This window comes from Ictidomys tridecemlineatus, chromosome 3 (genome assembly GCF_052094955.1).
Source record: "Ictidomys tridecemlineatus isolate mIctTri1 chromosome 3, mIctTri1.hap1, whole genome shotgun sequence".
Taxonomy (NCBI): domain Eukaryota; kingdom Metazoa; phylum Chordata; class Mammalia; order Rodentia; family Sciuridae; genus Ictidomys; species Ictidomys tridecemlineatus.
In genome coordinates this window covers 59,999,862-60,026,645 of record NC_135479.1, presented here as the reverse complement: position 1 = coordinate 60,026,645, position 26,784 = coordinate 59,999,862, and the positions used below count along the sequence as shown (strand labels likewise).

The 26,784-nt window shown below is 46.9% G+C and overlaps 1 protein-coding gene and 1 pseudogene across 2 annotated transcripts; one reads left to right on the top strand and one right to left on the bottom strand.

Annotated features, from left to right (window-relative positions):
• On the top strand, window positions 1-26,109 carry Trpv2 (transient receptor potential cation channel subfamily V member 2). Of its 2 annotated transcripts, XM_005340814.5 has the most exons (15): window positions 1-316; window positions 1,704-1,997; window positions 4,991-5,124; window positions 7,013-7,303; window positions 8,069-8,367; window positions 15,332-15,505; window positions 15,950-16,105; window positions 16,663-16,761; window positions 18,218-18,288; window positions 18,779-18,944; window positions 21,199-21,265; window positions 21,372-21,700; window positions 23,029-23,156; window positions 24,022-24,101; window positions 25,907-26,109. In XM_005340814.5, the coding sequence occupies exons 2-15, from the start codon at window positions 1,810-1,812 to the stop codon at window positions 25,999-26,001; spliced, it is 2,277 nt and encodes a 758-aa protein (XP_005340871.2). In that variant the 5' UTR covers window positions 1-316; window positions 1,704-1,809; the 3' UTR covers window positions 26,002-26,109. The 2 variants fall into 2 exon arrangements, with proteins under 2 accessions (XP_005340871.2, XP_040125542.2); XM_040269608.2 differs by lacking the exons at window positions 1-316; window positions 1,704-1,997 and adding an exon at window positions 2,024-3,543.
• On the bottom strand, window positions 11,453-12,517 carry LOC101962924 (developmental pluripotency-associated protein 2 pseudogene; annotated as a pseudogene).
• Window positions 26,110-26,784: the final 675 nt, after the last annotated feature.

Sequence of the window (26,784 nt, the reverse complement as noted above, 5' to 3'; positions counted from 1 at the left end):
GGGCGAGTCTCCCTAGAGCAGGGTGTGGCCAGGGGTCCAGATGGTCAGTCTGTGCTGGCCAGCCGGTCCTCACCCGGGAGGGTAAAATCCGCACTCCCCAGCTTGGCTAGCCGGGCGGGCTGAGGGTGACCGTAGGTAGCACTGGAGCTGGAGCTCGGAGCTCGGACTGGGTGGGGTGGTTCCTGCTGCTCCGCCGCTGTCACCGCCAGCCGCCCCTCCCGTCTTCACTTCCTCTCGGAGCCCCAGCCGCCCCAGAGACTCGGGGATCCCAGCTGCCGCTGCCAGCCGACGCCACGCCCTGGCTTCAGCCTGCGGGGTAAGTTGGTGGGCAATTCCGGGGGGAGGTAGGAGGGGATCGGCCCCAAGCCTGACAATGAACCACGGAGGTGGGGAAGCCAGTCTGCAGCCAGGGACTGTAGGGGGGATCCCTCTCCGTGGACCTCCAAACCTCTGCCTCTGCTGCCAGTGTGTATGGGGTCCCAGGAGGGTCCCATGGTAGAAGAAAAGTGAAATGGGGCTGGACAGACAGCTGTTGCAGCTTGGGCTGAGGAATAGTGGGTTCTATGAGCCAGGATGGGTTTGGGGTCATAAGCTCTAGGCTGCTTGGTTTGTGGCTCGAGTAAGACGCTGGTGTGGGCAGAAAGATGGAGGCTCAAACTGCAAGTGGAGGCTGCCAGACAGGCCCTGGCCTTCCCTGGCTACTCTGTGGAAAAGCCCCATTCAGGTCCTAGAAGGCACTGGGAGCCCAAAGCTGTCTGGGAGTGGGCCCAGGCCCTGCAAGCAGCAGCTCCGTCCCCTGTCCCCTTCCCTTCTGGGCCCTCCTCTTCTGTGCTTCCTCTTGGCGGCCTCCTACCCACTTCTCTCACTGCTTGCTGTCTTCTTCGGACCCAGCTCTGATTCTTTTCCCTTCTTTCTACTTCTGCCCACTGGGGATCAGGGGCTCCGGGACCCTAACTGGCACCCCGGTTCTCGCCATGTGATAGAGGCTGTGGTTTCAGTTTTCCTGTGAGTGTGACATGACTGTTGTCAGCTGATCTCCCTAAGCCCAGCCCAGTTGGGAAGGCAGAAGGCGCTGCTCAGCCAAGGAGGGGCTTTCTGCCCCATTCTGAAGCCCCTGGAGAGATGACATTTTCATGCCCCAGACATGAGTCAAATTGAAAACATAGATGGACCCTGAGAGAATCTGAGAACGGAAGAGGAACTTCATGGTAGAGAGTGAGATGGTTTTAGACCTGGTTCTGCTAATCACTGATGGCCCTGAGAAAGCCACTTCCCCCTCTGACCCTCAGTTTCCCTGGGAACAAATTAGGGACTGGATGGATTGGTGGCTTTCCACTTGGTTTCCTTAGATCTCTTCCCTTCTGTGGTGAGGAATTGGGTGTTCTGCTCCATCCCAGAAGCTTCAGTTTTATCTGTGGTGAATATTGTCCGCCAGTAAGATGTTGGGTAAAAGAAAGGGTTGTGGCCTCTCAGATGTTAGGAAGTCCCAGAGGGAAGTTGGCAACAGCCATGGCTCTTTTTGTGGGACTGCATCAAAGAGATGGCCATGTTGAGTCCCTGGGCCATCCTTACACCCCAGGGCTCCTCACTCCTCTTGGGCTCTTCCCTTCTCCTTTCCCACTCACTCACTTCCCCTCCTACAGGGCTGGGATCCTGTATTGTACATCTACAGACTTTCAACTTCTAAACCTCTTCTTCTGCAGGCTCCAACCAGACCAACCCAGAACTGAGCTTCAAGGAAGAAGGGACCCCTGACATCTCCATCTCCACAGAAGTTCCAATTGGTCTGAGCAGCCTCCTTCCTTCAGGATGACCTCGCCCTCCAGCCCTCCAGCTTTCAGGCTAGAGACATCAGATCAAAACCAAGAAGATGGTGCTGAGGTGGACAGAGGAAAGCATGGGCCTCCCCCCATGGAGTCACCGTTCCAGGGCGAAGACCGGAACTTCTCCCCTCAGATAAAAGTGAACCTCAACTATCGAAAGGGACTGGGTCCTAGGTGAGGCCACAGATGCAGATGGGGCAAAGGGCCCCCCACTCTGCTTCTGCAGAGCACCCCAATTAGGCTCAGTAGCCTGCCCAGCACGGTGCCTCTTCTGTACGGCTTAGCTGTATGGCTGCTGGGCCCCAGAGGGGGACCTTCACTCTGTTCTCTGGGGTTTGTCATTCCCACCACCCTTCCTTCTCCTATTCACCAACCCCCCCCCTTTTTTTTTTTGGTATCAGGGATTGAACCCAGAGGTACTCTACCGCCAAGCTAGATCCCCAGCCCTTTTATTTATTTATTTATTTTTGTGCTGCCAAGGATTGAACACAATGCCTTGTGCATGCAAGGCAAGTACTCTACCAACTGAGCTATATGCCCAGCCCCATTTTTTTTAAATTTATTTTTTAGTTGTAATTGGACACAGTACCTTTATTTTATTTATTTTTATGTGGTGCTGAAGATTGAACCCAGGGCCTCGCATGTGCTAGGTGAGCATTCTACCACTGAGCCACAATCCCAGTCCCCCTACTTTTTGTTTTGAGACAGGGTCTGGCTAAGTTGATGAGGCTGGTCTCAAACTTGTGATCCTCCTGCCTCAGCCTCCCAAGTCGCTGGGATTACAAGCATGCACCACCACACCTGGCTACCTTCTTAATTCTTGGTCTTCTGCTCTCTGAAGTTATCTTTTTCTTCATAGGGACACATTCTTCCAGCTCCAAAGTACTTAACCTAGCTATAAAATCCTCCAACCCTGTCATGGAACCTGTGGGATATATTAAGATCTCCATATAGACTCCATCCAGGGACAGAGGCAAGGATATCTGCAAGTGTCCCAAGCAATTCTTGGTTCTGTCCCAAAGGATGAAACTGTCTCCAGGGGATGTGGACCTAGGGGACTGAGGATGATGAGTTTCTGTGCTTTGATTTTCCTGAGGTCTCTCTGCTAGTTAGACTGTAAGTCCAGGGGTCCTGCTTTCAGTCCTGCTAGGAGTCAAAGGAAGCTGCACCTGGCATAAGTTTTACCCCATGAGGCTGGAAAATCCACATGGGCTGGGCAAGACTGCCAGGGAAACCCCTTCCTCCCTCTTCATGCCTGAGGTGTGGCCATCAGCCTTGTGCTGTTTGTGCTGGAGGACCGTGATCCAATTCAGCACCAGGAGAGGATACCTGGGACAGTTTCATCCTTCTGGAAGTAGTATTGCTAGCCTGATAGAGATAGAATGGGCCCTGCAATGTCCTCTGGATCCTCAATTTATGCCCTCTGAGCTTCCCTACCCTGTGATGCTACTCTGGTGGCAGAAAGTGTCCAAAGGGTCACTTTTGCCAGCCAGACTGCTCACCCTACTCTCAAGCCAGCCGTGGAGTCATTATAGCCATGTTGTGGCCATGTGATCTGCTGGGGGAATGATAGACATGGGACCAGGATGAGGCAGACTGCAGCTTCCTGGTGTTGAGGAGGCCGAGGCTGGTTCTAATACCATCGTGACAGATTCCAACAATCATCTTATTCATCAGAGAATCATCAACCCTTATGTGGTTTGACTCATTCCAGGAGATGGTAAGCTGTGGCCTGAGGGTTCCCAAAGCATCAAGTAGCCCTGTGTACGTTGGTTATCACTTCATATCTCCCAATCATGGTTTCAGGCCTCAGAGATATAAATATGGACATGGCCCCATGCCCTTTCCCCTTCTCCATCTACTAGATTCTAATGAAGTAGGAAGTTCCTTCTGGGGAAGGTAGGAGAGATTTCCCAGAAGTGTAGTTTCTCAGTAAAACTCTGGTCAGTGACTGATACATTTGCAGGGCTGGGTCCGTGTGTTACTCTGACTATCTCTGGGAAACCTCCTGCTAACTAAACTCTCTTTGGGGTCCAGAATCTGAAACTATTATTAGATAACCCCTGTGAGAGACTTGGCTCTGCACTCTTATCACTTTGGGTAAGTTCCTTCACCTCCTTGTTTGTCTCATGGAGAAAAGAGTGATTCCTTCTAGAAACTTCCCCATTTTTCTTTCTTTTCTTTTTAACTGATAGGCCTGGAATGGGGATTAAAAATGCAGAGTACTCTATTTTTTTTTTAAAGAGAGAGAGAGGAGAGAATTTTATTTTTAATATTTATTTTTCAGTTCTCGGCGGACACAACATCTTTGTTGGTATTTGGTGCTAAGGATCGAACCCGGGCCACACGCACCCCAGGGGAGCGCGCTACCAGTTGAGCCACATCCCCAGCCCGCAGAGTACTCTAAAATCAATCAATATGTAGTTTCTGAGAGGAAGAGGGAGATTTTCTCCATTCCTTCTTCATTTTTATTTTGCGATGCTGGGGATGGAATCTGGGGCCTTATGCATGCTAGGCAAGCACTTCATCGCTGAACCACATCCCCAGATGTTTCTTCCTCAAGGTCACTCGTGCATGAAGCCACCATCAGTCTTTTTTTTTTTTTTAAAGAAAGAGTGAGAGAGGAGATAGAGAGAGAGAGAGAATTTTTTTAATATTTATTTTCTAGTTCTTGGCGGACACAACATCTTTGTTGGTATGTGGTGCTGAGGATCGAACCCGGGCCGCACGCATGCCAGGCAAGGCGCGCTACCGCTTGAGCCACATCCCCAGCCCGCCACCATCAGTCTTTAGGTGCCTCCTGAGACCCTGTCCAGAACTGTATAAAAGTTCTAGACTATAAGTTGTGGGCACCAAAAGATTCTGTAGGATAATGACTCTGAAACATGAGTGTTCCTGGCCTATGATACACAGTTGATGCTGAAATTATCAGTGATGATTAGGGAGTCCTGGGGATGCAACAGATTAATGCCCCAACAGCAACCCCCTTCCTGTGACTCTGAGCCATTGGGGTCACCTGGGTCTGCCTTAGAAGGCAGAGGCCCTCAGAAGGGATCCCGTTCAACCTGGGGTGAGCAGTGCTTACAGGACTCCCTGGGATGGGGGTATTTCTGGTGGAGGGGAAATGGCCCTTCTCCAGGAAGAATCATAAACTACCTCCCCCACAGCCAGCCAGACCCAAACCGCTTTGACCGTGATCGACTCTTCAGCGTGGTCACCCGAGGTGCCCCTGAAGACCTGGCTGGGCTACAAGAATACCTGAACCGGACCAGCAAGTACCTCACTGACTCGGAATACACAGGTAGATCCTGCCCTGTGGCCACCTTTGGGCTCTGGTGTCCTGTGGGCTGAGAGCTGGGCTGAACGAGTGTGCCTGCACCATGATCAGGATCAGAGAGGGGAGTATTCTCCACAGCTCTCTGCTGAGGGCCTTGCAAATAGAACTGACTGGAGACAGGCCCCTATACAGTCCTGGCCATACCTCCTGCCTTCACCCTACCCCACCAGGCTCCCAACCTGTCTTTGCCACTCAAGTCCATTTCAGTGGCTAAGTGGCTACTCAAAGCTCTTGCTCTTGCTTTCTCTCTCTCTGTTTAAAAGAGCAGCATTATTGAGATATATAATATACATATCGTATTCTTCCCCTGCTGCAGAGCATCTTTGCTCAGAGTCTGAATATCTTCATTTTTTGGACTGATTAGAAAAATAGCATATGTACACTCTAGAAGATTAGGACAGTAAGGAAATTTATGAAGTCAAGGGTAAAACCAGTTTGTCATTCTGGGCCCCCATTACTGGCTTGCAGCATATCTTTTCAGACTTTCTTAGAATGCCAGGCATATATTTATATAATTGGGGCATTGTCATATGTGATAATTTGTAATGTGTTCCCTGCATACTTAATGCATCTTATATGTCTGGTAGCACTTTCCATTTCAGTACATCCCTCAGTCTGATGACTGAAGATTGAGTTTTCCATTGTGTAGATTTACCACAATTTAGTTAACTAATTAAAAGAAGTTGGGCCTGGGGATGTGGCTCAAGTGGTAGCGCACTCGCCTGGCATGCGTGTGGCCCAGGTTAGATCCTCAGCGCCACATACAAAAAAGATGTTGTTGTGTCCGCCAAAAACTAAAAAATAAATATTAAAATTTTAAAAATTTTTAGTTGTAGATGGACACAATACCTTCATTTATTTATTTATTTATTTTAATGTGGTGCTGAGGTTCAAAACCAGTGTCTCGCTGAGCTACAGCTGCAGCCTCTTAACTCATTTCTTTTTGTTGGCTATTTAGATCATTTATAGTTTTTTTTTTTTTAAACCTCAATTTCCAGTGTGCCAGGCCCTCTGGTGCTAAGCATTTTGTTTATATTATTCCTTTGGGTCTTTACAATAACCCCCAAATATCCCCATTTTTCAAAGAGGAAAACTGAGGTTAAGAGAGGCCAAATGACTTGCTGGAGGAGACAGAGTTATTAAGTGGAGGGGATCACCTACAAATTCTGCTCTGAATGTTCTCATGGATAGACTATGTTGCATTTGTGATGAGTTATGTCTTAGAAACTTTGTTTTCAGAAATTTTTTTTTCATTTTTTTTTTTAAAGAGAGAGAGAGAGAGAATTTTTAAATATTTATTTTTTAGTTTTCGGTGGATACAACATGTTTATTTTATTTTTATGTGGTGCTGAGGATCGAACCCAGCACCCCGAGGCGAGCGCATTACCACTAGAGCCACATCCCCAGCCTTTCAGAAATTTTTGTTATACCTGTTGATTTTAATATCTGTTGCCTGGAGGGTTTTTTTTTTTTTTTTGACCCAGGATTGAACCCAGGGGTGCTTAACTACTGAATCACATCCCCAGCCCTTTATATATATATTTTTTTGAGAACGTGTCTTGCTAAGTTGCTTAGGGCCTCTCCAAGTTGCTGAGGCTGGCTTTGAACTTATGATCTTCCTGCCTTAGCCTCTGGAGCTGCTGGGATTATAGGTGTATGCCACCATGCCTGGCTTGTTTGGAGTCTTAATACTCTGCTACATAACCATGCTCCCACCAGTAGTATACAGAAATAATCTTTTTTTATCCTCCCATGGGATACTTTGGAGCCTGGGCTTGCTGCACATTGGCAGGCAGCCCAGTTGCTCCGGTTCTGAGCACTGTGTGTCCCTTCTACTCCCTTTTTCCCACAGAGGGCTCCACAGGGAAGACATGTCTGATGAAGGCGGTGCTGAACCTTCAGGATGGAGTCAATGCCTGCATCCTTCCATTGTTGCAAATCGATAGAGACTCTGGCAATCCGCAGCCCCTGGTTAATGCCCAGTGCACGGATGAGTACTACCGAGGCCACAGTGCCCTGCATATTGCCATTGAGAAGAGGAGCCTGCAATGTGTGAAGCTCCTGGTGGAGAATGGGGCAGATGTGCATGCCCGTGCCTGTGGCCACTTCTTCCAGAAGAGACAGGGAACTTGCTTCTATTTTGGTGAGTGAACATTTCTTGGATACTTTGAGGTATGGAGGAGGCAAGTCCTTGTTCAAGTTCACACAGTTAGTGTGTGGCAGAACTGGACTTAAACCCACATGTGTCTGACCCTGATACCCTTCTTCAAACCACTAGGCTGCCTGCAAAAGCAAGGTGTCTTAAGAAATGTTTTTTTTTTTTTTTTTTTTTTTTTTTTAGAGAGAGAGAGAATTATATTTATTTTTTAGTTTTCAGTGGACACAACATCTTTGTTTGTATGTGGTGCTGAGGATCGAACCTGGGCTGCATACATGCTAGGCCAGCACGCTACCGTTTGAGCCACATCCCCAGCCCTTAAATTATGTTGTATCCTCATATAGTTGAGGAGGAGGCTCAGCATGCATCAAGCCCAGGCAGGGAGGAAGGGGGATGCTAGCATTGGCCTGTGTCAAGACTTGACTGAGGAATCTGGAGATGTAGCTCCGTGGTAGAGTGCGTGCCTAGAACACAATAAGGCTGTGGGTTTGATCTCAAGCACTGCCAAAAAAAAAAAAAAAAAAAAAAGGATTTTATCAGTCTGAATTAAAGGACAATGTTCTGGGTTCTTGAAAAGAATAGTGTAAGAGGCAGGGGAGAGAGGACCTTGGTTGGGTGGCCTCTGTTTTATTCCCTTATATGGTAATGAAGCCTGACCTGATTCAAGGAGGCCTGACCTTTTGTCCAAAGAGCAGGAGGAATGGAAGCTGAGAGGCCTGAGGCCCAAGCTGACCCCTTCCCTATCCACAGGTGAGCTGCCTCTATCTCTGGCTGCTTGTACTAAGCAATGGGATGTGGTGACTTATCTCCTGGAGAATCCGCACCAGCGTGCTAGCCTGCAGGCCGCTGACTCCTTGGGGAACACAGCCCTCCAGGCCCTGGTGATGATTGCAGACAACTCTAAAGAGAACAGCGCACTGGTGATCCGCATGTATGATGATCTTCTTCAAGCAGGAGCCCGCCTCTGCCCTACTGTGCAGCTTGAAGACATTTGCAACTTGGAGGGCCTCACACCCTTGAAGTTGGCTGCCAAGGAGGGTAAAATTGAGGTAAGCTGCTGTCCCCCTCCCTGTTGTCTCTCTCTTTCTTGGAAGCAGCAGGACTCAGCCAGAAACATCTGTGGAAAGAGCCTGAGTGGTAGACCAGAGCACTGGTCGTTCCACTTTTCAATGAAGCGTTCCTATCCATAAGAAAAAATTTCAGGTTGAACCTTAGTGTTAGTTTACTGTCACTGTGACAAAATGCCTGAGAGAATCACCTTAAAAGGTAGAAAGATTTATTTTGGTTCACAGTTTCAGAAGTCTCAGACTATAGTCCCTTGGCCCTGTTACTTTGAGAAAGGCAAAACATCATGGCAGAAAGCATATGATGGAGCAAAGCTGCTCATCTCATGGTGATGTGAGAAGCAAGGAGAGGGGAGGAACCAGGAATCCAGAATCCCTTGCAAGGGCTTACAGTAACCTTCTTCTTCTCTGTAGGCTCCACCTTCCAAAATATCTACCACTTCCCAATAGCACCACCTGCTGGTGACAAAACCTTTAACACAGGAAACATCGGGGACATTTCTTAAATGTCAAATTTATGCCAAATCAAAACAACCTTCAATGTGTGTGTTTATTTATACATTATAAGCAGACCAGTCAGTCAATAAATTGTGTTGTAAAACATAGGGGAATATTTTTAGTTGTTTGTATTTCTTTCTTTCTTTTTCTTTTCTGTTGAAGTACTGGGGTCTTTTTTCAGATGCTAGGCAAATATTCTACCACAATACCCCCGGCCCTGAGTTTCTTTTCTTTTGGGACCAGCGATTGAACCCAAGGGAGAAACGGTCTTGCTAAGTTTCTCAGGGCCTCACTGAGTTGTTGAGGCTGCCTTTGAACATACGATCCTCCTGCCTCAGCCTCCCAAGCCTCTGGGATTATAGGCGTGAATCACTGCACCCACCTCCCAACTCTGGGTTTCTTACTAGGAGACAGTCTTTTGATATCCTTTGCCTCCTTTGTTATTAGATTTACTATTATATTTTCTTCATATTGATTGGTAACCATTCTTTATAATGGACTTAGTATTTTGTCTATTACAGTGCTTGCAATTTTTCCTCCCATATTTTTTTTTTTTTAAATTTTGGAGTTGTAAATGGACATCATGTCTTTATTTTATTTGCATTTTTTGTTTGTTTATAGCAAACTTTATTCATAACTGCCAAAACTTGGAAGCAACCAAGGTGTCTGTCGGTAACTGAATGAATACATGAACTGTGATATATCTTGAGAATGGATATACTCAGCACTAAAAAAATAATCCATGAAGACAACGAAGAGACCTTAAATACAGATTTCAGATTATTTTAAAATACATGTGTATGATTCTAAATATAAAGCATCCTAGAAAGGGCAAAGTTATGACAGTAAAAAGATCTGATTTATAGAGGCTTGGCGGGAGGAAAAAACAGGTAGAACTGAGGGAAGGAGCATAAGGTCCGTGAAGCAATCCATGAATTATCATGCAGAATGTTGGATACACGTCAAACCTTAGTCAGTGGCCAGTGTGGTGGGGGCCAAAATCCCAACTACTTGGGAGACTGAGGTAGGAGCATTGCAAATCCAAAGCTGGCTTTGGCAACCTTTTTTTTGGGGGGGGGGCGGGGGTTACCAGGGATGCTTTAGCACTGTGCCATGCCCTCAGTCTTTTTATTCTTAGACAGGGTCTTGCTAAGCTGTTGAGACTGACCTCAAATTTGCAGTCCTCTTGACCTAGCCTCCCAAGTCTCTAGGATTACAAATGTGTATCTCCAACCCTCAACCAGTCTCAGCAATTTAGTGAGACCCTATACCAAAATAAAAGATAAAAAGGGCTGTGGATATAGATTAGTAGTAGTGTTTTCCTGGTTCAATCCCCAGTAACACACACCACACACACACACACACACACACACACACACACACGGATCAAAATCATAAGATGTTCAACAAAAAGCATGAAACCAAATATACATCTGGGGTGTAGCTCAGTGGTAGAGTGCTTGACTACACGTGTGAGGCCCTGGGTTCGATCCTCAGTGCCACATAAAGATAATAATTCATTATAATTACAGATAATAACTCATTATAATTAGTTAATAATTAATAAAAGGCCAGGCTTGGTGGCATATGCCTGTAATCCCAGTGGCTCAGGAGACAGAGGCAAGAGGATCTCAAGTTCAAAGTCAGCCTCAGCAATTTAGCAAGGTGCTAAGCAACTCATGAGGCCCTGTCTCTAAATAAAATACAAAAATAGGGCTGGGGAGGTGGCTCAGTGGTTGAATGCCCCTGAATTCAAACCCTGGTACCCCACCCCCCACCAAAATTAATAATATACCAATACTGACTCATCAATTAAGGAATGTACCACACTAATAGGACATGTTAATATTAAAGCAGGTGCAATAATGCACACCTGTATCTCAGCTACTTAGAGGAGGCTAAGGCAGGATTGCAAGATCAAGGGCAGTCTCAGCAATTTAGTGAGACCCTGTCTTAAAATAAAAATAAAAAGGGGCTAGTTTTGCTGGCAGTAGTGGTGCATGCCTATAACCCCACGATTCAGGAGGCTGAGGCAGGAGGATTGCAAGTTCAAAGCCAGCCTCAGCAACTTAGCGAGACCCTAAGTAACTTTGGGAGAACTTGTCTCAAAATTAAAAGGGCTGGGGATGTGACTCAGTGGTTAAATCTCCAGTACCAAAAAACAAACAAACAAACAAAAAAAGAGGCAGAGAGTTAGGGTTATAGCCTAGTGGTAGAGTGTCCCTGGGTTCAATCTTCAGTAAACACACACACAAAATTAATATTAAACGCATCAACTGGAGAAGTATAAAAGAACTCTTTTGCTCGGTTTTCCCATAAACCTAGCTCTGCTTTAAAAAAAAAAAAGTATAGTAATACTTGAGTCTGACACAAATGATCAGGAGACACTGAAAATGAAAGACGGTCAGGAACCAGCCCAGCAATCATCAGGCTGTGTGATGATTTACCTATGGGCTCTCCATCATTTGTCCTGGGAGGGGGAAGAGGAATATTTGCAAATTTATGTCCTGTTTGGGGGCCAATAATAGGAAAGCAAAAAACTTTTTGTCTGTTTCTTCTCAATTGCCTTCAGATCAAAATAGTACTTTAACATTGCTTTTGGTCTCCTACAGTGCATTGCTTTTTCTCTCTTGTTATAATTAATCCTATCATCATCATCTTATTCCTTTTTACACATTCAGGGCATAACAGATTATCTTCTAGTCCCGAGGGTGGAAAAAATACAGGCTGGTAACAGGAAGAGGGAAATCATCCTCTTGGGAGTGTCAGGGACCCAAGTCTGACCTGCATGGAGCTGCAGGCGAACCCAGCCTGCTGTTTCTTCAGAAAGAAATTGGCCATGGACCACACACCACCTGACACGAGAGGTTTGCATCAAAAAGGCCTCCAGAGAAATAGAGTTGAGACACAAATTCACAGCCTTGTGCTGAGTGGCTCTGGCAGGGATCCTTGCCCAAGATGCCCATGTGGACTCCTGAGCTGAATTTACCACTTCAACCATGTTAGTCTCTTCCTCTCTTTTAACCTTATCACGATTTTCCTGAAGCCCTGCTGTTTTGGCCACTGCCTTCCATTTCCTGGAAACTGGCCTCCTGAGATGTTTCAGGAATATCATATCTTTGTTCAGGGTATGCATGCTTCTGTAGCCTCAAATAAATAAACCTCTATTTTCTGGCCCATCAGTACTCAAATTAAATTGTTGGCACCATTTTCGCAAAGTAACCCCGAGAAACCTTATTAATTGGAGGCAAAATGGTCGGCAAGGGAAGGGATGGTATTTTACAAGAGGCAGAGGGTTAGGGTTATAGCCTAGTGGTTATAGCCTGGGTAGGTTTTGTTTGAGGAAGGCAGACTTCGTGTTTGATTTCCGCAGTTGAAGAAACACTTGTTTCCCTTGGATATTCTTGTTCCTCTGTAACTGGGACCAGTGCTAAAATCACATTTTCCTCATCGAATTGCTCCTCAACCAAGTTCTTCTCAGTGACCCTGTTATTTGAGCCTGACATTTCCAGGAACACCGGGAGAAGGCAAAGGCAGCAGGGCTCAGGACAGCTCTGCCGTGTGCGCCTTCTTTTATTTACATTTTTAAAAATATTTGTTTTTTATTTGTAGTTGGACACAATACTTTATTTATTTTTTTATGTGGTGCTGAGGATCGAACCTAGGAGCCTCACACGTGCTCACTCTACCCACTGCACCACTACCCCAGCCTTCATTTTTTTTTTTTGGAAAAATTTATGGTGGGCTGGGGATGTAGCTCAGTTGGTAGAGTGCTTGCCTCACATGCACAAGGCCCTGGGTTCAATCCCAGCGTCAGAAAAAAAAAAGTAGGGTCTGGGGTTATGGCTCAGCAGTAGAGTGCATCCCTAGCATGTGTGAGGCACTGGGTTTGATCCTCAGCACCATATGAAATAAAGAAATAGGTAAATAAATAAATAAATAAATGTATATAAAAAAAGAAAAAATTATGGTGTGTTTTTTGCCATCCAGAATGTAAGAGTTTTATATTTATAGCTGGGCATGTGGTACACACTTGTAGATCCGGCTACCTGGGAAGTGATGTGGGAGGATCACTTGAGCCCAGGTGTTAAAGATCCTGGGCAACATAGCAAGACCCAGTTTCAAAAAATAAAACAAGGGTTGGGATGTAACTCAGTGGTAGAGTACTTTCTTAGCATGCACAAGTGCACAAGGCCTTGGGTTCAATCCCTGATACCACAAAAAAATTATGTCTGCATGTATAATTAAGATTTTATTGAGTTTTACTATTGTATTGCTTAATTCCTTCCACAAGATTTTATGTATAATACGATTATTATATCATTATATTCTGTATATAATTATATAGATTGTTACAGGGAACTGTTACATAATTTTATATATTATAAAATAATAGTTGTATGTAAAAATTATATACAATAGCACATCCATATCTGCATTTTCTTTCAGACTTTTGCAGTTCCATTATTTTTATTTTTATTTTATTTTTTTGGTACTAGGGATTTAACTCAGGGGCAACTTACCACTAAGCTACATCCCCAGCTCCTTTTTATTTATTTATTTATTTATTTAAATAATTTTTTTTAGTTGCAAGTGGACATAATATCTTTTTTTAAAAAATTTTATTTATGTGGTACTGAAGATCAAACTCAGGGCCTCGTACATGTTAGATGAGTGCTTTACTGTTGAGCCACATCCCTTCATTTTTCATTTTGAGTCTTGGTCTCACTAAGTTGAATAGAGTCTCACTAAATTGCTGAGGCTGGCCTTGATTGTGATCCTTCTGTTTCAGCCTCCTAAACCACTGGCATTATAGGTGTGCACCACTGTGCACACCTGCAGTTCCATTTTAAATGCCTAAAATTTGATTTATCTAGATGATGATGATGATGATGATGATGATGATGATGATTATTATTATTATTATTATTTGGTAGAAGGAATAAGCATGATCCACCTCTCATTTTTTTCCCTTTCTTTCTTTCTTTCTTTTTTTTTTTTTTAGCTTATTAGTATTTGAACCTTATTGTCAAAGCCCTCACAACCTCTGCAGTTACACAGGGCCAACACTTAGAAAGTAGGCATTTTTTAAAGGTGAAGATAAAAACATCCTGATAAAAAATAAAAGGTGTGATTGTGCAGTCCTGTAATCCCAATGAGTCAGGAGGCTCGAAAGTTCAAAGCCAAGCCGGTGGCAGTGGTGCACATCTGTAATCCCAGTAGCTCAGGAGGCTGAGACAGGAGGATCGCGAGTTCAAAGCCAGTCTCAGCAATGGTGAGGCACTAAGCAACTCAGTGAGACCCTGTCTCTAAATAAAATACAAAATAGGGCTGGGGATGTGGATCAGTGGTCGAGTGCCCCTGAGTTCAATCCCCAGTACCCCCTCCTCACAACAAAAGTTCAAAGCCAGCCTCAACAATTTAGTGAGACCCTGTCTTAAGATAAAATATAAAAGAGGGTGGTTAAAGATAAAAATAAACATAAATAAAAATCTTTTTTTGTTTTGTTTTGGTATTGGTGGTTGAACCCAGTGGTGCTCTATCTCCAGTTCTTTTTATTTTTTATTTTGAGACAGGATCTTACTAAGTCACCCAGACTGGCCTCAAACTTGGAATCCTCCTGTGCCTCAGCCTTCTGACTACCTGGGATTACTGTACATTGAAGTTTTAATACTTTTTTCCTGCCCTCCATGTTCCCTGGAGTGCCTGCTTACGTGCCTCTCAAGTGACTGAAATCCAGGGTGTGCCTTCCCATCTGTACCCTCTTTCCCCCATTTCTCATTCGTGAAATCAAATTGTTTCTTTTCTTTTTTTTTTCTTTTGGTACTGGGGATTGAACTCAGGGCACTCACTGAGCCACATCCTCAGCCCTATTTTTGTATTTTATTTAGAGATAGGTTCTCACTGACTTGCTTAGTGCCTCGCCTTTGCTGAGGCTGGCTTTGAACTTGCGATCCTCCTGTCTCAGCTTGAGATTACAGGCATGCACCACCACACACAGGCCTCAAATTGTTTCTTAACTGTTCAGGTTCGGGACCCCTTTCTATTCTGTTGAAAGCTCTGTACTCTGACCACAGAAGTGCATATACATGTATATGTGGACTCCATCTAAGGAGTTCAGGAAAGAGGGACAGGAGGGGGGAAGGGAGAGCCTGGCTGGCCGGCAGGCCCGCATATCTGTGGAAGGGTGGGCATGAGAGCTGTCCTGTGGCTGAGCCGGCATGATGTGTGGAAGAGCTAAGACACACAAAGACCCATGTATGGAGGGCCAGGAAGGCTGGGGTAGAGAGACAGGTGGGAAGGAGCCATTTGGGGACTCCAGGGGGTGTGGGAGCCTGCCCCGTGCCTCTGCAGATGGTAGGCATCTCTGCAGGGTGCTGGTTGTTTCCCAGCCTTGACCCAGAATCAGTACTGGGAGTGGGTCCAGCAAGCTCATGGGGCTGTCCCGCAGATTTTCAGGCACATCCTGCAACGGGAGTTCTCAGGACTGTGCCAGCCCCTTTCTCGAAAGTTCACCGAGTGGTGCTATGGGCCTGTTCGGGTGTCACTGTATGACCTGGCCTCTGTGGACAGCTGGGAGGAGAACTCAGTGCTGGAGATCATTGCCTTTCACTGCAAAAGCCCGGTGAGCCTATGGGGATGTGGGGGTGCCTTTTAAAGGGCCTGGCTCAAATCAGGGTTGCCTCGTGGACCACACTTGCCCCATTCTTGTGCAAGTGGGGTTATAGCTGCATACCCTGACTCTGGCTGCCAGGTCCGCACTAATTCCACACTTTAAATCCTACCCAACCCGGGGATCATGCCAAGGTCTTCTAGAGGCAACTATTGAGGTCTCTCTTATTGACGAGCACTTGCTATGGACGGAGGATCAGGAGGGCTGGGGTGGAGGCAGGTGGGGAGGGAAGATTTGGGACTCCCAGGTGGTGTGGGACCCCACCTCTACCCCTACTCCTCTCCATTTCCCTTGGCCCTTACAGGTAGCCTGACATGAAGTGGTCGCTCTGTCTATACCTGCTATCTATCCATCCTCTGTCTCTACCTAAACATGGCTCTCCCCATCCCACCCCAGCACCGACACCGCATGGTGGTTTTGGAACCACTGAACAAACTGCTGCAGGCGAAATGGGATATGCTCATCCCCCGGTTCTTTTTCAACTTCCTGAGTTACCTGATCTACATGTTGGTCTTCACTGCTGTGGCTTACCACCAGCCTGCTCTGGAGAAGGCAAGGGCAAGGAGGGAAATATTCTGGGGGAAGCCTACTTGAAGCAACCCTGGAAGAAAATGGGCAGGGACCCCCCCCCATCCTACAAGGGATAACTCTGAGGCTTAGGTGGCTTGAGGGATATACCCAAGGTCTATGGAGGCCAGCCTCTTAGAACTAACAACAATAATAGTAGTGAATACTGATCCAGTGCTCACCATATGTGCAACTGTATTCTAAGTGACTGACATGTGTTAAAAAGTGAATGCTCACAACATCTCTCAGGGATAACTAATTATTATCATCCTCATTTGGGGAAAGGGAGACACAGAGAGGTTAAGTAATTTTCCCAAGTTCACCCAGACTGTAAGGGGTGGAGACAGGATTTGAAACCAGACATTCTGGTTCCAAACCCCACATTTACAACCACTATATAACGTGCCTCTCAAGTGACTGGAATCCAGGGGTGCTTGGTTGGAGCCCACGTTCCCTCTCTGTAGTGGAGTCTCAGCATGGTCTGTCAGCTATTAGGGGGAGGATCCAGGTCCCAGGTCCTATCAGCATGTGTGTATCTTTAGCAGGCCTTCCTCCCGCTGAAAGCGACAGGTGGAAACTCGATGCTGCTGCTGGGCCACATCTTGATCCTGCTTGGGGGAATCTACCTCCTCTTGGGCCAGGTAAGGGCTTCCGCCCATCTCCCCACCCTACATCCCTTCCATATCCAGTCCTATTCAGACCAGCCAGCCCTACCCCAGTTGAGGGCCACAGGTGCTGGTTTTGTCTTCTGGGGCCTTGGTACTCATCCTGCCATGCTTTTTGGGATACCTGAGGGATAGCAGATGGCTTCTCTGATTTCTTGGTAGTGAAGGCTCTGCTCCCCTGGGAATCAAACTGAAAGCCTTTGTCTCTGGGTCCCTTAGCTGGCTGGGGTGGGCCTTGCTTGGGGAGCACAGAAGGCCGATGGCAGGTGGAGCTTAGCCCATCTTCTGCAGGAGGACATCTTTAGTCAGAAATGCTTCAAGCTGGGGCTGGGGCTGTGGTTCAAGTGGTAGCGCGCTCGCCTGGCATATGTGCGGCCAGGGTTCGATCCTCAGCACCTCATACAAACAAAGATGTTGTGTCTGCCGAAAACTAAAATGTAAATAAAACACTAAAAGAAAAAGAAATGCTTCAAGCTTTTCAGGAGTCAGGATGAAGCCCAGACATGGGACCTTCTCAGAGTCAGTAGGATGCAGGCACCAAACCCAGGTTGGCTGGAGTACAGGGTGCGCCCCAGGAGGCTAGGGGTGGGAGAAGGAGCTCTCCTTAGGTCCACTTGGGTTCTTCATCTAGATCCACAAGCATCAGGAGGCCTATAGAATTGTCTGGTATTTACAGGTGGCTGCTCTTCTTTTTCTTCTTCTTTGTTTTTGTTTTTGGTGCTATTGGGGATTGAATCCAGGCGTGCTCTATGACTGAACCATATCCCCAGCCCTTTTTATTTTTTGAGACGGAGTCACGCTAAGTTGCTGAGGCTGGCCTTAAACTTGTGATCCTCCTGCCTCAGCCTTTCAAGTACCCAGAATTACAAGCATGTACCACTGTGTCCAGATAGCTGTTCATTTATATATTTGCACAGGGGGTTTAATCCAGGAGTACTTAACCACTCAGCCACATCCATAGCCCTTTTTATTTTTATTTTGAGACAGAGTCTTGCTAAATTGCTGAGGCTGGCTTCCAATTTACGATCCTCCTGCCTCAGCCTCAAAAGTCACTGGGATTATACGTGTGTGTCACTGTGCCCGACTATTTATATTTTTGGAAATGGGGGTCTCATTAAGTTGCCCAAGGCTGATCTTAAACTCCTGGGCTCAAACAATGCTCCTGCCTCAGCCTCCTGAGTACCCATAGTTGTGCAATACCATGCTTAGCTAAGGCTGTTCTTTTTAGTAAGAAGGTTGAAAGCTATCTAGGTTTTCAGGATTCACGAATCCCTTCCAAGTCAAAGCTACTGCCTTCACCACTAAGGTGGGCTGGTCAGGCTCCCACAACAGTGTGCATGGCACAAATAGGGAGCTGGGATCCAGGCCCTGAGGGGCAGCCAGACTGTGTGCTTGGAGAGTAACTTTCACACCCCTCTGTCTTTTTCCATAGCTGTGGTACTTCTGGCGCCGACGACTGTTCATCTGGATCTCCTTTGTGGACAGTTACTTTGAAATTCTCTTGTATGTGGCGTCTCCCTCTCCCCTGTTCCCCTACCTCCCTGGTCTCTGAGTCTGGGAGAGGCTGTTGTGGCAGAAGGTACCAGGCTGGGCCCAGGAAGTTCCTAACATGAGGTAGACTTGGGAGTCCTGATTGCCACCCAGTTAGGGCTCCTTTGTGCTCCTCTCCTTGTAGATGATGACTGTGATTGTTACCTTTACTGAAACCGTGGATCCCCGCCCCCCACTCTTTCCTTGTAGTGTCTCACTTAATCCTCAAAGACACTCTATGAGTAGGTGCCATTGTTATTATGCGCATCTTACAGGGGAAGGAACTGAAGCCCACAGAGGCTAAATAACTTGCCTAAGAGGGAGGTCAGGTCCTGTTGGGTCTGGTTGCAGATGGATGGCATCCTGTGGTGGAAGAGGCAGTAGTGGTCAGTGCTGGCCAGTGGGAGTTGGGAGAATATTGCCAGATGGCTGGGAAGGTAACCCAGATCTTGCCCCCCTATAGTCTGCTCCAGGCTCTGCTCACGGTACTGTCCCAGGTGCTGTGTTTCATGGCCATCGAGTGGTACCTGCCCCTACTTGTGTCCTCGCTGGTTCTGGGCTGGCTGAACCTGCTTTACTATACACGTGGCTTCCAGCACACAGGCATCTACAGCGTCATGATCCAGAAGGTGAGAGAAAGGTAACCCAGGGGCAGCCAGACTGGACAAAGCTGGCCATCACAGCCCAGTGGGACTCCCATTGTCCTCCAGCATCCGGAAGCCTTCCTCCACAGATAACCTGGGCAGAAAAGGGCATGAGTGTGTCTGCTGTGAGTTGTTCACTCAGTCACTCTTTGAATGTCACCTTAAGCAAGGGCATGTTTGCACACACCTGCTCCAGTCTGCATACATAGACATGCACACACGTGTGCTTAGAGGTATTACACATGGGCACGTGTATCCTTCTTCATGAAGGAACAGAGAATAGGCACAGACCCTCATCTGTGTTCTGTGCCCTGTGACATGGGGGCATCTGCATGTGTCTGTGTCCATCCATTTATTCCTCAAACATTTAGGGAGTGTTTGCTATAGGCCAGGCCCTGCTCTACATGTTGAGAATATTCAGGGAACAGAACAGACAAGTTGTTACTCTCCTGAAGCTGACAGTCCAGTGGGGAAAATGAAAACACTAAGAAAATTACCACAACTGAGAACGCCACCAACTGCTAGATTTTGTGAAGGAAATACACGGAGGACACTGTGACAGAATGGGGAACAGAGGATACTTGAGAGAGTGATGGCTTCTCCCAAGAGGTGATGGTCAAGTGGAGACCTGGAAGTTTGATTCAGCCACCAGTGTTGAAGAGGAAGGATCCTAACAACAAAGGAAAAGGGGATGAACAAATAGAGAGAGCTTGAGACAGAGCCAAGAGGCAGGAGAATGAGGCAGAGCAGAGGAGGCAGGGAGGGGGCCGGGGGCTTTGTTCAGGGGGAGGAATCTGAAGGTTCCTAGAGTTTTTTTTTTAAACAAAAACAAACGAACAACAACAACAAAACTTTATATAAAGTAGAGGGCTGTGGCTGTGGCTCAATGGCAGAGCGCTTGCCTGGCATGTGTGAGGAACTAGGTTCAGTCCTCAGCACCACATAAAGATGAATAAACAAAATAAAGGTATTGTATCCATCTACAATAAAATACTTTAAAAAACCTTATAAAATAGACCTAACATAAAGTTTACCATTTTAACTTTTTTTTTGGTGGATGGAATGTACGGCCTTGTACACACTAGATAGGCACTCTACCATTGAGCCACATCCCTATCCCTTTTCATTTTATTTTATATTGAGGGAGGGTTTTACTAAGTTGCTGAAGGTCTTACTAATTTGCTCACACTGGTCTTGAACTTATGATCTCCTGCCTCATCTTCTCAACCTCATACATCACACCTGGCTCATTTTAACTTTTTTTTTTTTTTTTTAATGTACCAAGGATTGAATCCAGGGGCACTTAACCACTGAATCACATCCCCAGCCCTTTTTATTTTAATTTTTATTTTGAGACAGGGCCTCACTAAATTGCTTAGGGCCTCGATAGGTTGCTGAGGCTAACTTTGAACTTGTGATTCTCCTGCCTCAGCCTCCTGAGTCGCTGGGATTACAGGTGTGAACCATTGCATTCGGCTCATTTTAACCTTTTTTTTAAAAAAATATTTATTTTTTGGCGTAGATGGACACAACACAATGCCTTTATTTTTATGTGGTGCTGAGGATTGAACCTGGGTCCCGCCCGTGCTAGGCAAGCGCTCTGTCACTGAGCCACAATCCCAGCTCTCATTTTAACCATTTTTTAAAATATTTTTAGTGAAATTTATTTATTTATTTATTTATTTATTTATTTATTTATTTGTATGTGCTGAGGATCAAACTCAGTGCCTCACATATGCTAGACAAGCACTCTACCACTGAGCCACAATCCCAGCCCCTCATTTTAACCATTATCGTTATTATTATTTTAGTTGTAAATGAACACAATACCTTTATTTTGTTTTTATTTTTTAAATTTTATTTATTTATTCATTTAGTTGTAGATGGACACAATAGCTTTATGTATTTATTTTTATGTGGTGCTAAGGATCAAACCTGGAGCCTCACACGTCTAGGCAAGTGCTCTATCACTGAGCCACAGCCCTAGCCTCTCATATGATAATTCGGTTTAATTTTTTGCTGCTGAAGGATTTTTGGTAGGAAAATGATTCAATCTGAGGCAGATGTTTAAAAGACCCCTCTGCTCAGTGTGGCTGCACAGGGCCTGTGTATGTACTTGTGTGTGTGTGTGTGTGTGTGTGTGTGTGTGTGTTATACATGGGGACCATGTTTGTGGGGTCTGGGATCATATGTAGTGAGTGGCCCAGCTACCACTCACCTCCTGACTTGTGTGTTCCAGGTCATCCTGAGGGACCTACTCCGCTTCCTTCTGGTCTACTTGGTCTTCCTTTTCGGCTTTGCTGTAGGTAAAGGCCCTTTCTGGTCCCCACCTCTTCCCCACCCTCCCTGCACACATTTAGACCTGCAGCTGGCTGGTCTCAGGCTGAGGATCCCTCTCCCACCCTCCCACAGCCCTGGTGAGCCTGAGCCGCGAGGCCCGGGACTCTGGAACCCCTGCAGGAAACAATGCCACCGAGGTAGCTCAGCCTGGGACAGAGCAGGAGAATGAGGCAACACCATACAGGGGCATCCTGGATGCCTCCTTGGAGCTCTTCAAGTTCACCATTGGCATGGGCGAGCTGGCTTTCCAGGAACAGCTGCGCTTCCGTGGGGTGGTCCTGCTGCTGCTGCTGGCCTACGTGCTGCTCACCTACGTCCTTCTTCTCAACATGCTCATTGCTCTCATGAGCGAGACCGTCAACAACGTTGCCACGGATAGCTGGAGCATTTGGAAGCTGCAGGTGCCACTCCCCCCTCTGAGTTCTGTGTTCTTGCTGAGGGGTGCCCAGGACCCTGCTGAGCTTGGTCCATCCCACTGGAGACTGTCCAGGGCTCTGCACCTAACTGAGTGGGCTGAGCTCAGCAGGACCAACTTCTGGACTCCCTCATTTATTCCTTCCTGAGGAGGGTTGTTGTAAGGATAGGATAAGCTCAGAGATAAAAAGTGCTCAGGACAGTGCCTAGTGGGTGGTCAATGTAGTCATTATTTTCATTATTATTATCTAGTATTTATTTTCTTTTTCTCTTTTTTGGCTCTGAGAATTGAACCCAGGAACGCTTTACCATAAACTATATCCTTGATCTTTTTTTTTTTTAAATCTTTTTAAAAATCTCTTTGCTTTATTTATTTATTTATTTTTAATGTGGTGCTGAGGATCAAACCCAGTGCCTCATGCATGCGAGGCAAGCACTCGGCCACTGAGACTCCTCTGTTTTTTTTTTTTTTTTCCTTTTTTTTAGTACCAGGGATTAAAACCAGGGGTGCTTAACTACTGAGCCACATTCTCCAGCCCTTTTTTATTTCTTCAATTTTGAGACAGGGTCTTGCTAAGTTGCTTAGGGCCTTGCTAAATTTCTGAGGCTGGCTTTGAACTTGCAATCCTCCTGCCTCAGCCTCCTGAGTTACTGAGATTATAGGTGTGTGCCACCATGCCTGGCTCAGTCCTTTTTTTCAGTCAAAAATAATTTTTTTTTTATATTGAGGCAGGCCTTACTTAGTTGCTGAGGGTATCATTAAGTTCCTGAGGCTGGCCTTGAACTTGTGACCCTCCTGCTTCAACCCCAAAAGTTAGTGGGATTACAGGTGTGTGCCACCACGCCCAACATTATGTAGTCTTTTTTTCTTTCTTTTTTAAATATTTTTTTCAGTTGTTGATGGACCTTTATTTTATTTACTTATATGTGGTGCTAAGAATTGAACCCAGTGCCTCACCTGAGCCACAACCCCAGCCCTACCTAGTATTTCTTGACTGCCTATTATTAGTAGGTAAAGTGGACTAGGAACAGTTCTAGGTAGTACACACACAGCAAAGAATGAGACAAAGCCCTTCCCTCACAGAGCTCTCATTCTGTGCTCCTAATAGGTAAAGTGGGACCATTTGGTTTACAAATGGGGAGACTGAGATTCAGAGAGGTAATCAGGCCTTGGAGCTGGATTTGAATCCACATGCTTAGTGGGCTTTGGGTTATACTATAAATTGCTGTGGGGTATATTCCTAGTTCTCTTGTCCTGTGTACCTTTCCCTCCAGTGTTCCAGGCTGCTCTTTCTGATGCATCCTTTATTTCTAGAAAGCCATCTGTGTCTTGGAGATGGAGAATGGCTACTGGTGGTGCAGAAGGAAGAAGCAACGGGCAGGTGTGCTACTGAAAGTTGGCACCAGGCCAGATGGCACCCCTGATGAACGCTGGTGCTTCAGGTAAGTGAAGTGGGTAGGGAAGGGTGGGGGCCTTGCTAATCCAGCAATCCGTAGGGCCCACTAGCAGTGCAGGCCAGTCTTACTCTCCTAAAAGCCAGGAGACAGCTGCCAGTAGTCAGGTCTGGTGGGAGAGGCAAGGCCCAGGAGTGCCAAGGGATTGCATCTGGGCAGGTTGGATCAGGGATGCTGAATCTCACAATCCCCAGATTGCTACTGCCTGTGGTTCTGCCTATTTGGCCGTCTGCTTTTCCTAGTGTCTTAAACTGAAGGTCCTTCCCTGGCGACCCCTCACCCCAGCCAGAGTGTGCTGGGGTTACAAGCACACTAGCCTTCCCCAGCTGGGCTGCTCCTCCAATTTTCTCAGCCTGATCTTGAAGATGTAATCCTTAAAATGGAGAACAAGCCCTTCCATACTCAGGGAAGCCTGGAGCATCTGGAGAGGGAACCTGGAGACAAATGCATAGCATGAGGCAGCCGTTGAATGGGGGTATAGGATGAAGGGTTTATGTCTGAGAAGCAGCCACAAAAAGGCCCCAGAATCCAGAGCACAAAGACACACCTGATCTCAATTCCTCTTTAGTTGCTCTGTGCAACCCAGGCTGCTGCGAATAGGTGGAAAGGAGGGATGGATACCTGTTCCTCCACGCAGGCACCTGGCTCTGGGGACTTAGTCTAGTAGCTACAAGGGCTGTGCTCCTGGGGCGATGTGAGTGCCTTGTGGGAGAAGGGTAGAGAAATCTCATTCTCCTCACTATCCCTGGGTCCATGAGAGTTTCTTCATAGTTCACCCACTTGGGGGTTCAGCCCCTCTCTGGGACAAAGCAGCCTGGACCACTGTATTCCCAGAGCTCTCTGTTGCCTGCAGGGTGGAGGAAGTGAACTGGGCTTCGTGGGAGCAGACACTCTCCACAGTGCGTGAGGAACCATCGGAAGGCAATGCCCCTGGTGAGTAGATGTGGGGCTGGAGCCCCTGCCCTGGGGCAGGTGCACATGTGTGCATCTTCTGGGCCTCACAGCCTTGGAGGGTCTGGGTTGGGACCCTGAGGCCTCCTCCATGGCTGCTCTGCAGCTGCACTCCAGGCCTGCTCCTGCCACAGGGCTTGCCCCCTGAAAATGGTACGTCTCCTCCTTTCTTCTCCACTTCAACTCACCTGCTGACCTGTTTTCAGGGAGTCACCTGGGGAGCTCTTAGTGATTCCTCCAGCCCAGCCTTCTCCCTGCCTCACTCCCATTTTCTCTTCTTGTTGGGGTTGTAATTTGCCCATCCAGTTGGTTATTAAGGATCTGCTCCCTGTCATGCTTGGGTACAGCCTGGGGGCCCAGCAGGGGCACAAGTTAGGAAGAGCACAGATGGCATCTCTCTGGGCTCTTGGGGCACTTTCTAGTATGGCAGGACAGCTTTGGTGAGCTTTCCCCTACTACCTAAGCCTCCATCCCCTTTTACCCCAACCCCTTCACATCCTGGGAGAAGCCATTCCCTTTCCCTCACCTCATGTCTGTGGTCTTCATCCTCCCTGTTGGCATAGGATGGTTCCTCTGGTTCCCACCTGGCTGACTCAACACCGAGATGGACTGTTTCCTTCCACCTCAGAGGCCTATTCTGAGGATTAACTCTCTACATCCTGTGCCTTCTTTCTGGAACTTTCAAGAGCTCTCACCTTGTCTTCTGTTGGCTCATCTTCTCTCCTTTCTCCTTTTCTTTTCTGAAGAATGTCACCCGCTTGTGCCTGTGGCCCCAGCCCCCTCATCCCAAACAGCTTCCCTGAGTCTCTCATGAGCCTTGTAGGGAGGCTCTGCTGGTTTCCCGGCTCCTGGCCCTCACATGCCATTAGGTTTCCTTTCTACCCTCTCTTTGCACCGCCCTTCTTTTACTTCAATACTGAGACTTTGAGAGTCATCTTGGCCTTCATTTTGCCCCCAACATTCCACACCTGTCTGTTCTCAATGCAAACTTGACATTCTCAACAGGAATAGCCTTGGGACTACCTTATTGGGCACACTCTCCACACCCAGGTGGGAGGCCTTGAAGGTCTCTGCCCATTCTCCCCTACATTCACCTGGAGTCCTTGATCTTTCAGGCAGCAGCTCACCCCTGTGCCTCTGCCTCTCATTTACCCTGCTTCTGCATGGGTGGCCCATCCTACAACCTGACATTCAGACAAGTCTTTCTGCTTCAGGTTTATTGCATGCTTTTTCTACTAATGTAGACAAAACTCCCCATAGCCCATAATACACAATACCTCCCACAGTCTGGAGGCCACACTCTTCAATATTGAGGTCAAGGTCCATTCCCCCACACCTCTGTCCACGTGGCAGCCACTTGAGTCGCAGCACTCCTTGTTCTCTGGTTCACTTGGACATGTCTCTATGGGAAGTGTTCGTCTGCCCCTCTGGATGTCCAAACCCATCATCATTCCAACATAATGTGTCTCCTCTCCTCTGAGCTCTCTAAGCTCCTAAACCATTTCTGTCCTGCTTGTTAGCATGTCTCACATGTTCTGTTTTTTGAAACATGGCCTGTGACCTCAAGGGACTTTAAGCTTCTGGGGGTGTGTGGGGGGGGTGATTCCTGACTGGCATATGACAGGGGTTCAGGAAATGCTTATGGAAGTAAGGAGGCAGGGAGAGGGACTGTCCCTAGGGTGTGATGGGCTTTCATGAAATGCTGAGATCCCTTCCCATTCCTGGCACCTGCCTCCTGAGGATATACCCAGTGGTGAAGCCACAGTGTTCCCTATTCTGTTTTACAGGTTCCATGAAGAACCCCATTCTGGCTTCCCAACCTGGGGAGGATCATGCCTCAAAGGAAGACCATCTTCCTCTTCAGGTGCTTCAGTCTCACTGATGGTCCATATGCAGGAGGCCAGCAGGATAGAGTGAAGAATCTTTCCAGCCACACATGCTTGCTCTGGGGATCTTTAATTTTCTTGGCAAATAAATATATATATATATATATTTTTTTTTCACAACCAACTCTACTGGTTTGAGCAACGTTGCTGGGGACCTTTGGTTTAGTAATATCTGCATGTCTCTTTCTGCCCCTGGATATAGGGTTAGACTGATCCCACTTTTTCTTGGGATCAGTCTAGCCCAGAAACCCTTAGCTACTCCCTTCTGCCCTCAGTCCTGGGATTGTCTTCTTCTTTGGGGCAAGCTACTGGCTGAGGTTCTGTGCCTGCTGTCATGGCAGCCACACACATCCCCCTTCCTCTACCAGATACCCATTAAATCCACTTCTAAGATGTCTAACAGTCTCCTTTGAGCTCTCTGGTTTAGTTCAGGCTCTGAATTACTGCTTTCTCACCCACTTGAACTTCGTGCTCAATTTTATTCCTTAGATATTCCTAAGACCCAAGACAAACATGTCATCCCTGAACTTTGTAGGCCTGAGAGGTTCCCAGGGTATAGAGAGTGTTGTCACAGGAATCCTCAGCCTTCCACGACTTTGCCTATGCATTTCCAGACACATCTTTCCTTATATTCCTGCTGCCTGCTGGAGAATGTGGTGAAAAATCAATTTTCACTGAATTTTTCATGCTGGTTGAGGGACCTTGTGTTTGACCCCTTGACTTGGCCATTGCTAGAAGTCTCCCTCTCTCTGCCCCTCTCCATTAAAACCCTATACTTA

What these genes read in the sequence shown, in the direction of transcription:
- Trpv2 (XM_005340814.5), top strand. Translation starts at nt 1,810, where the DNA reads ATGACCTCGCCCTCCAGCCCTCCAGCTTTCAGGCTAGAGACATCAGAT. An exon ending in CGAAAGGGACTGGGTCCTAG is followed by an intron (nt 1,998 to 4,990) that starts GTGAGGCCACAG and finishes CCTCCCCCACAG; the next exon opens with CCAGCCAGACCCAAACCGCT. An exon ending in ACCAGCCTGCTCTGGAGAAG is followed by an intron (nt 16,106 to 16,662) that starts GCAAGGGCAAGG and finishes GTGTATCTTTAG; the next exon opens with CAGGCCTTCCTCCCGCTGAA.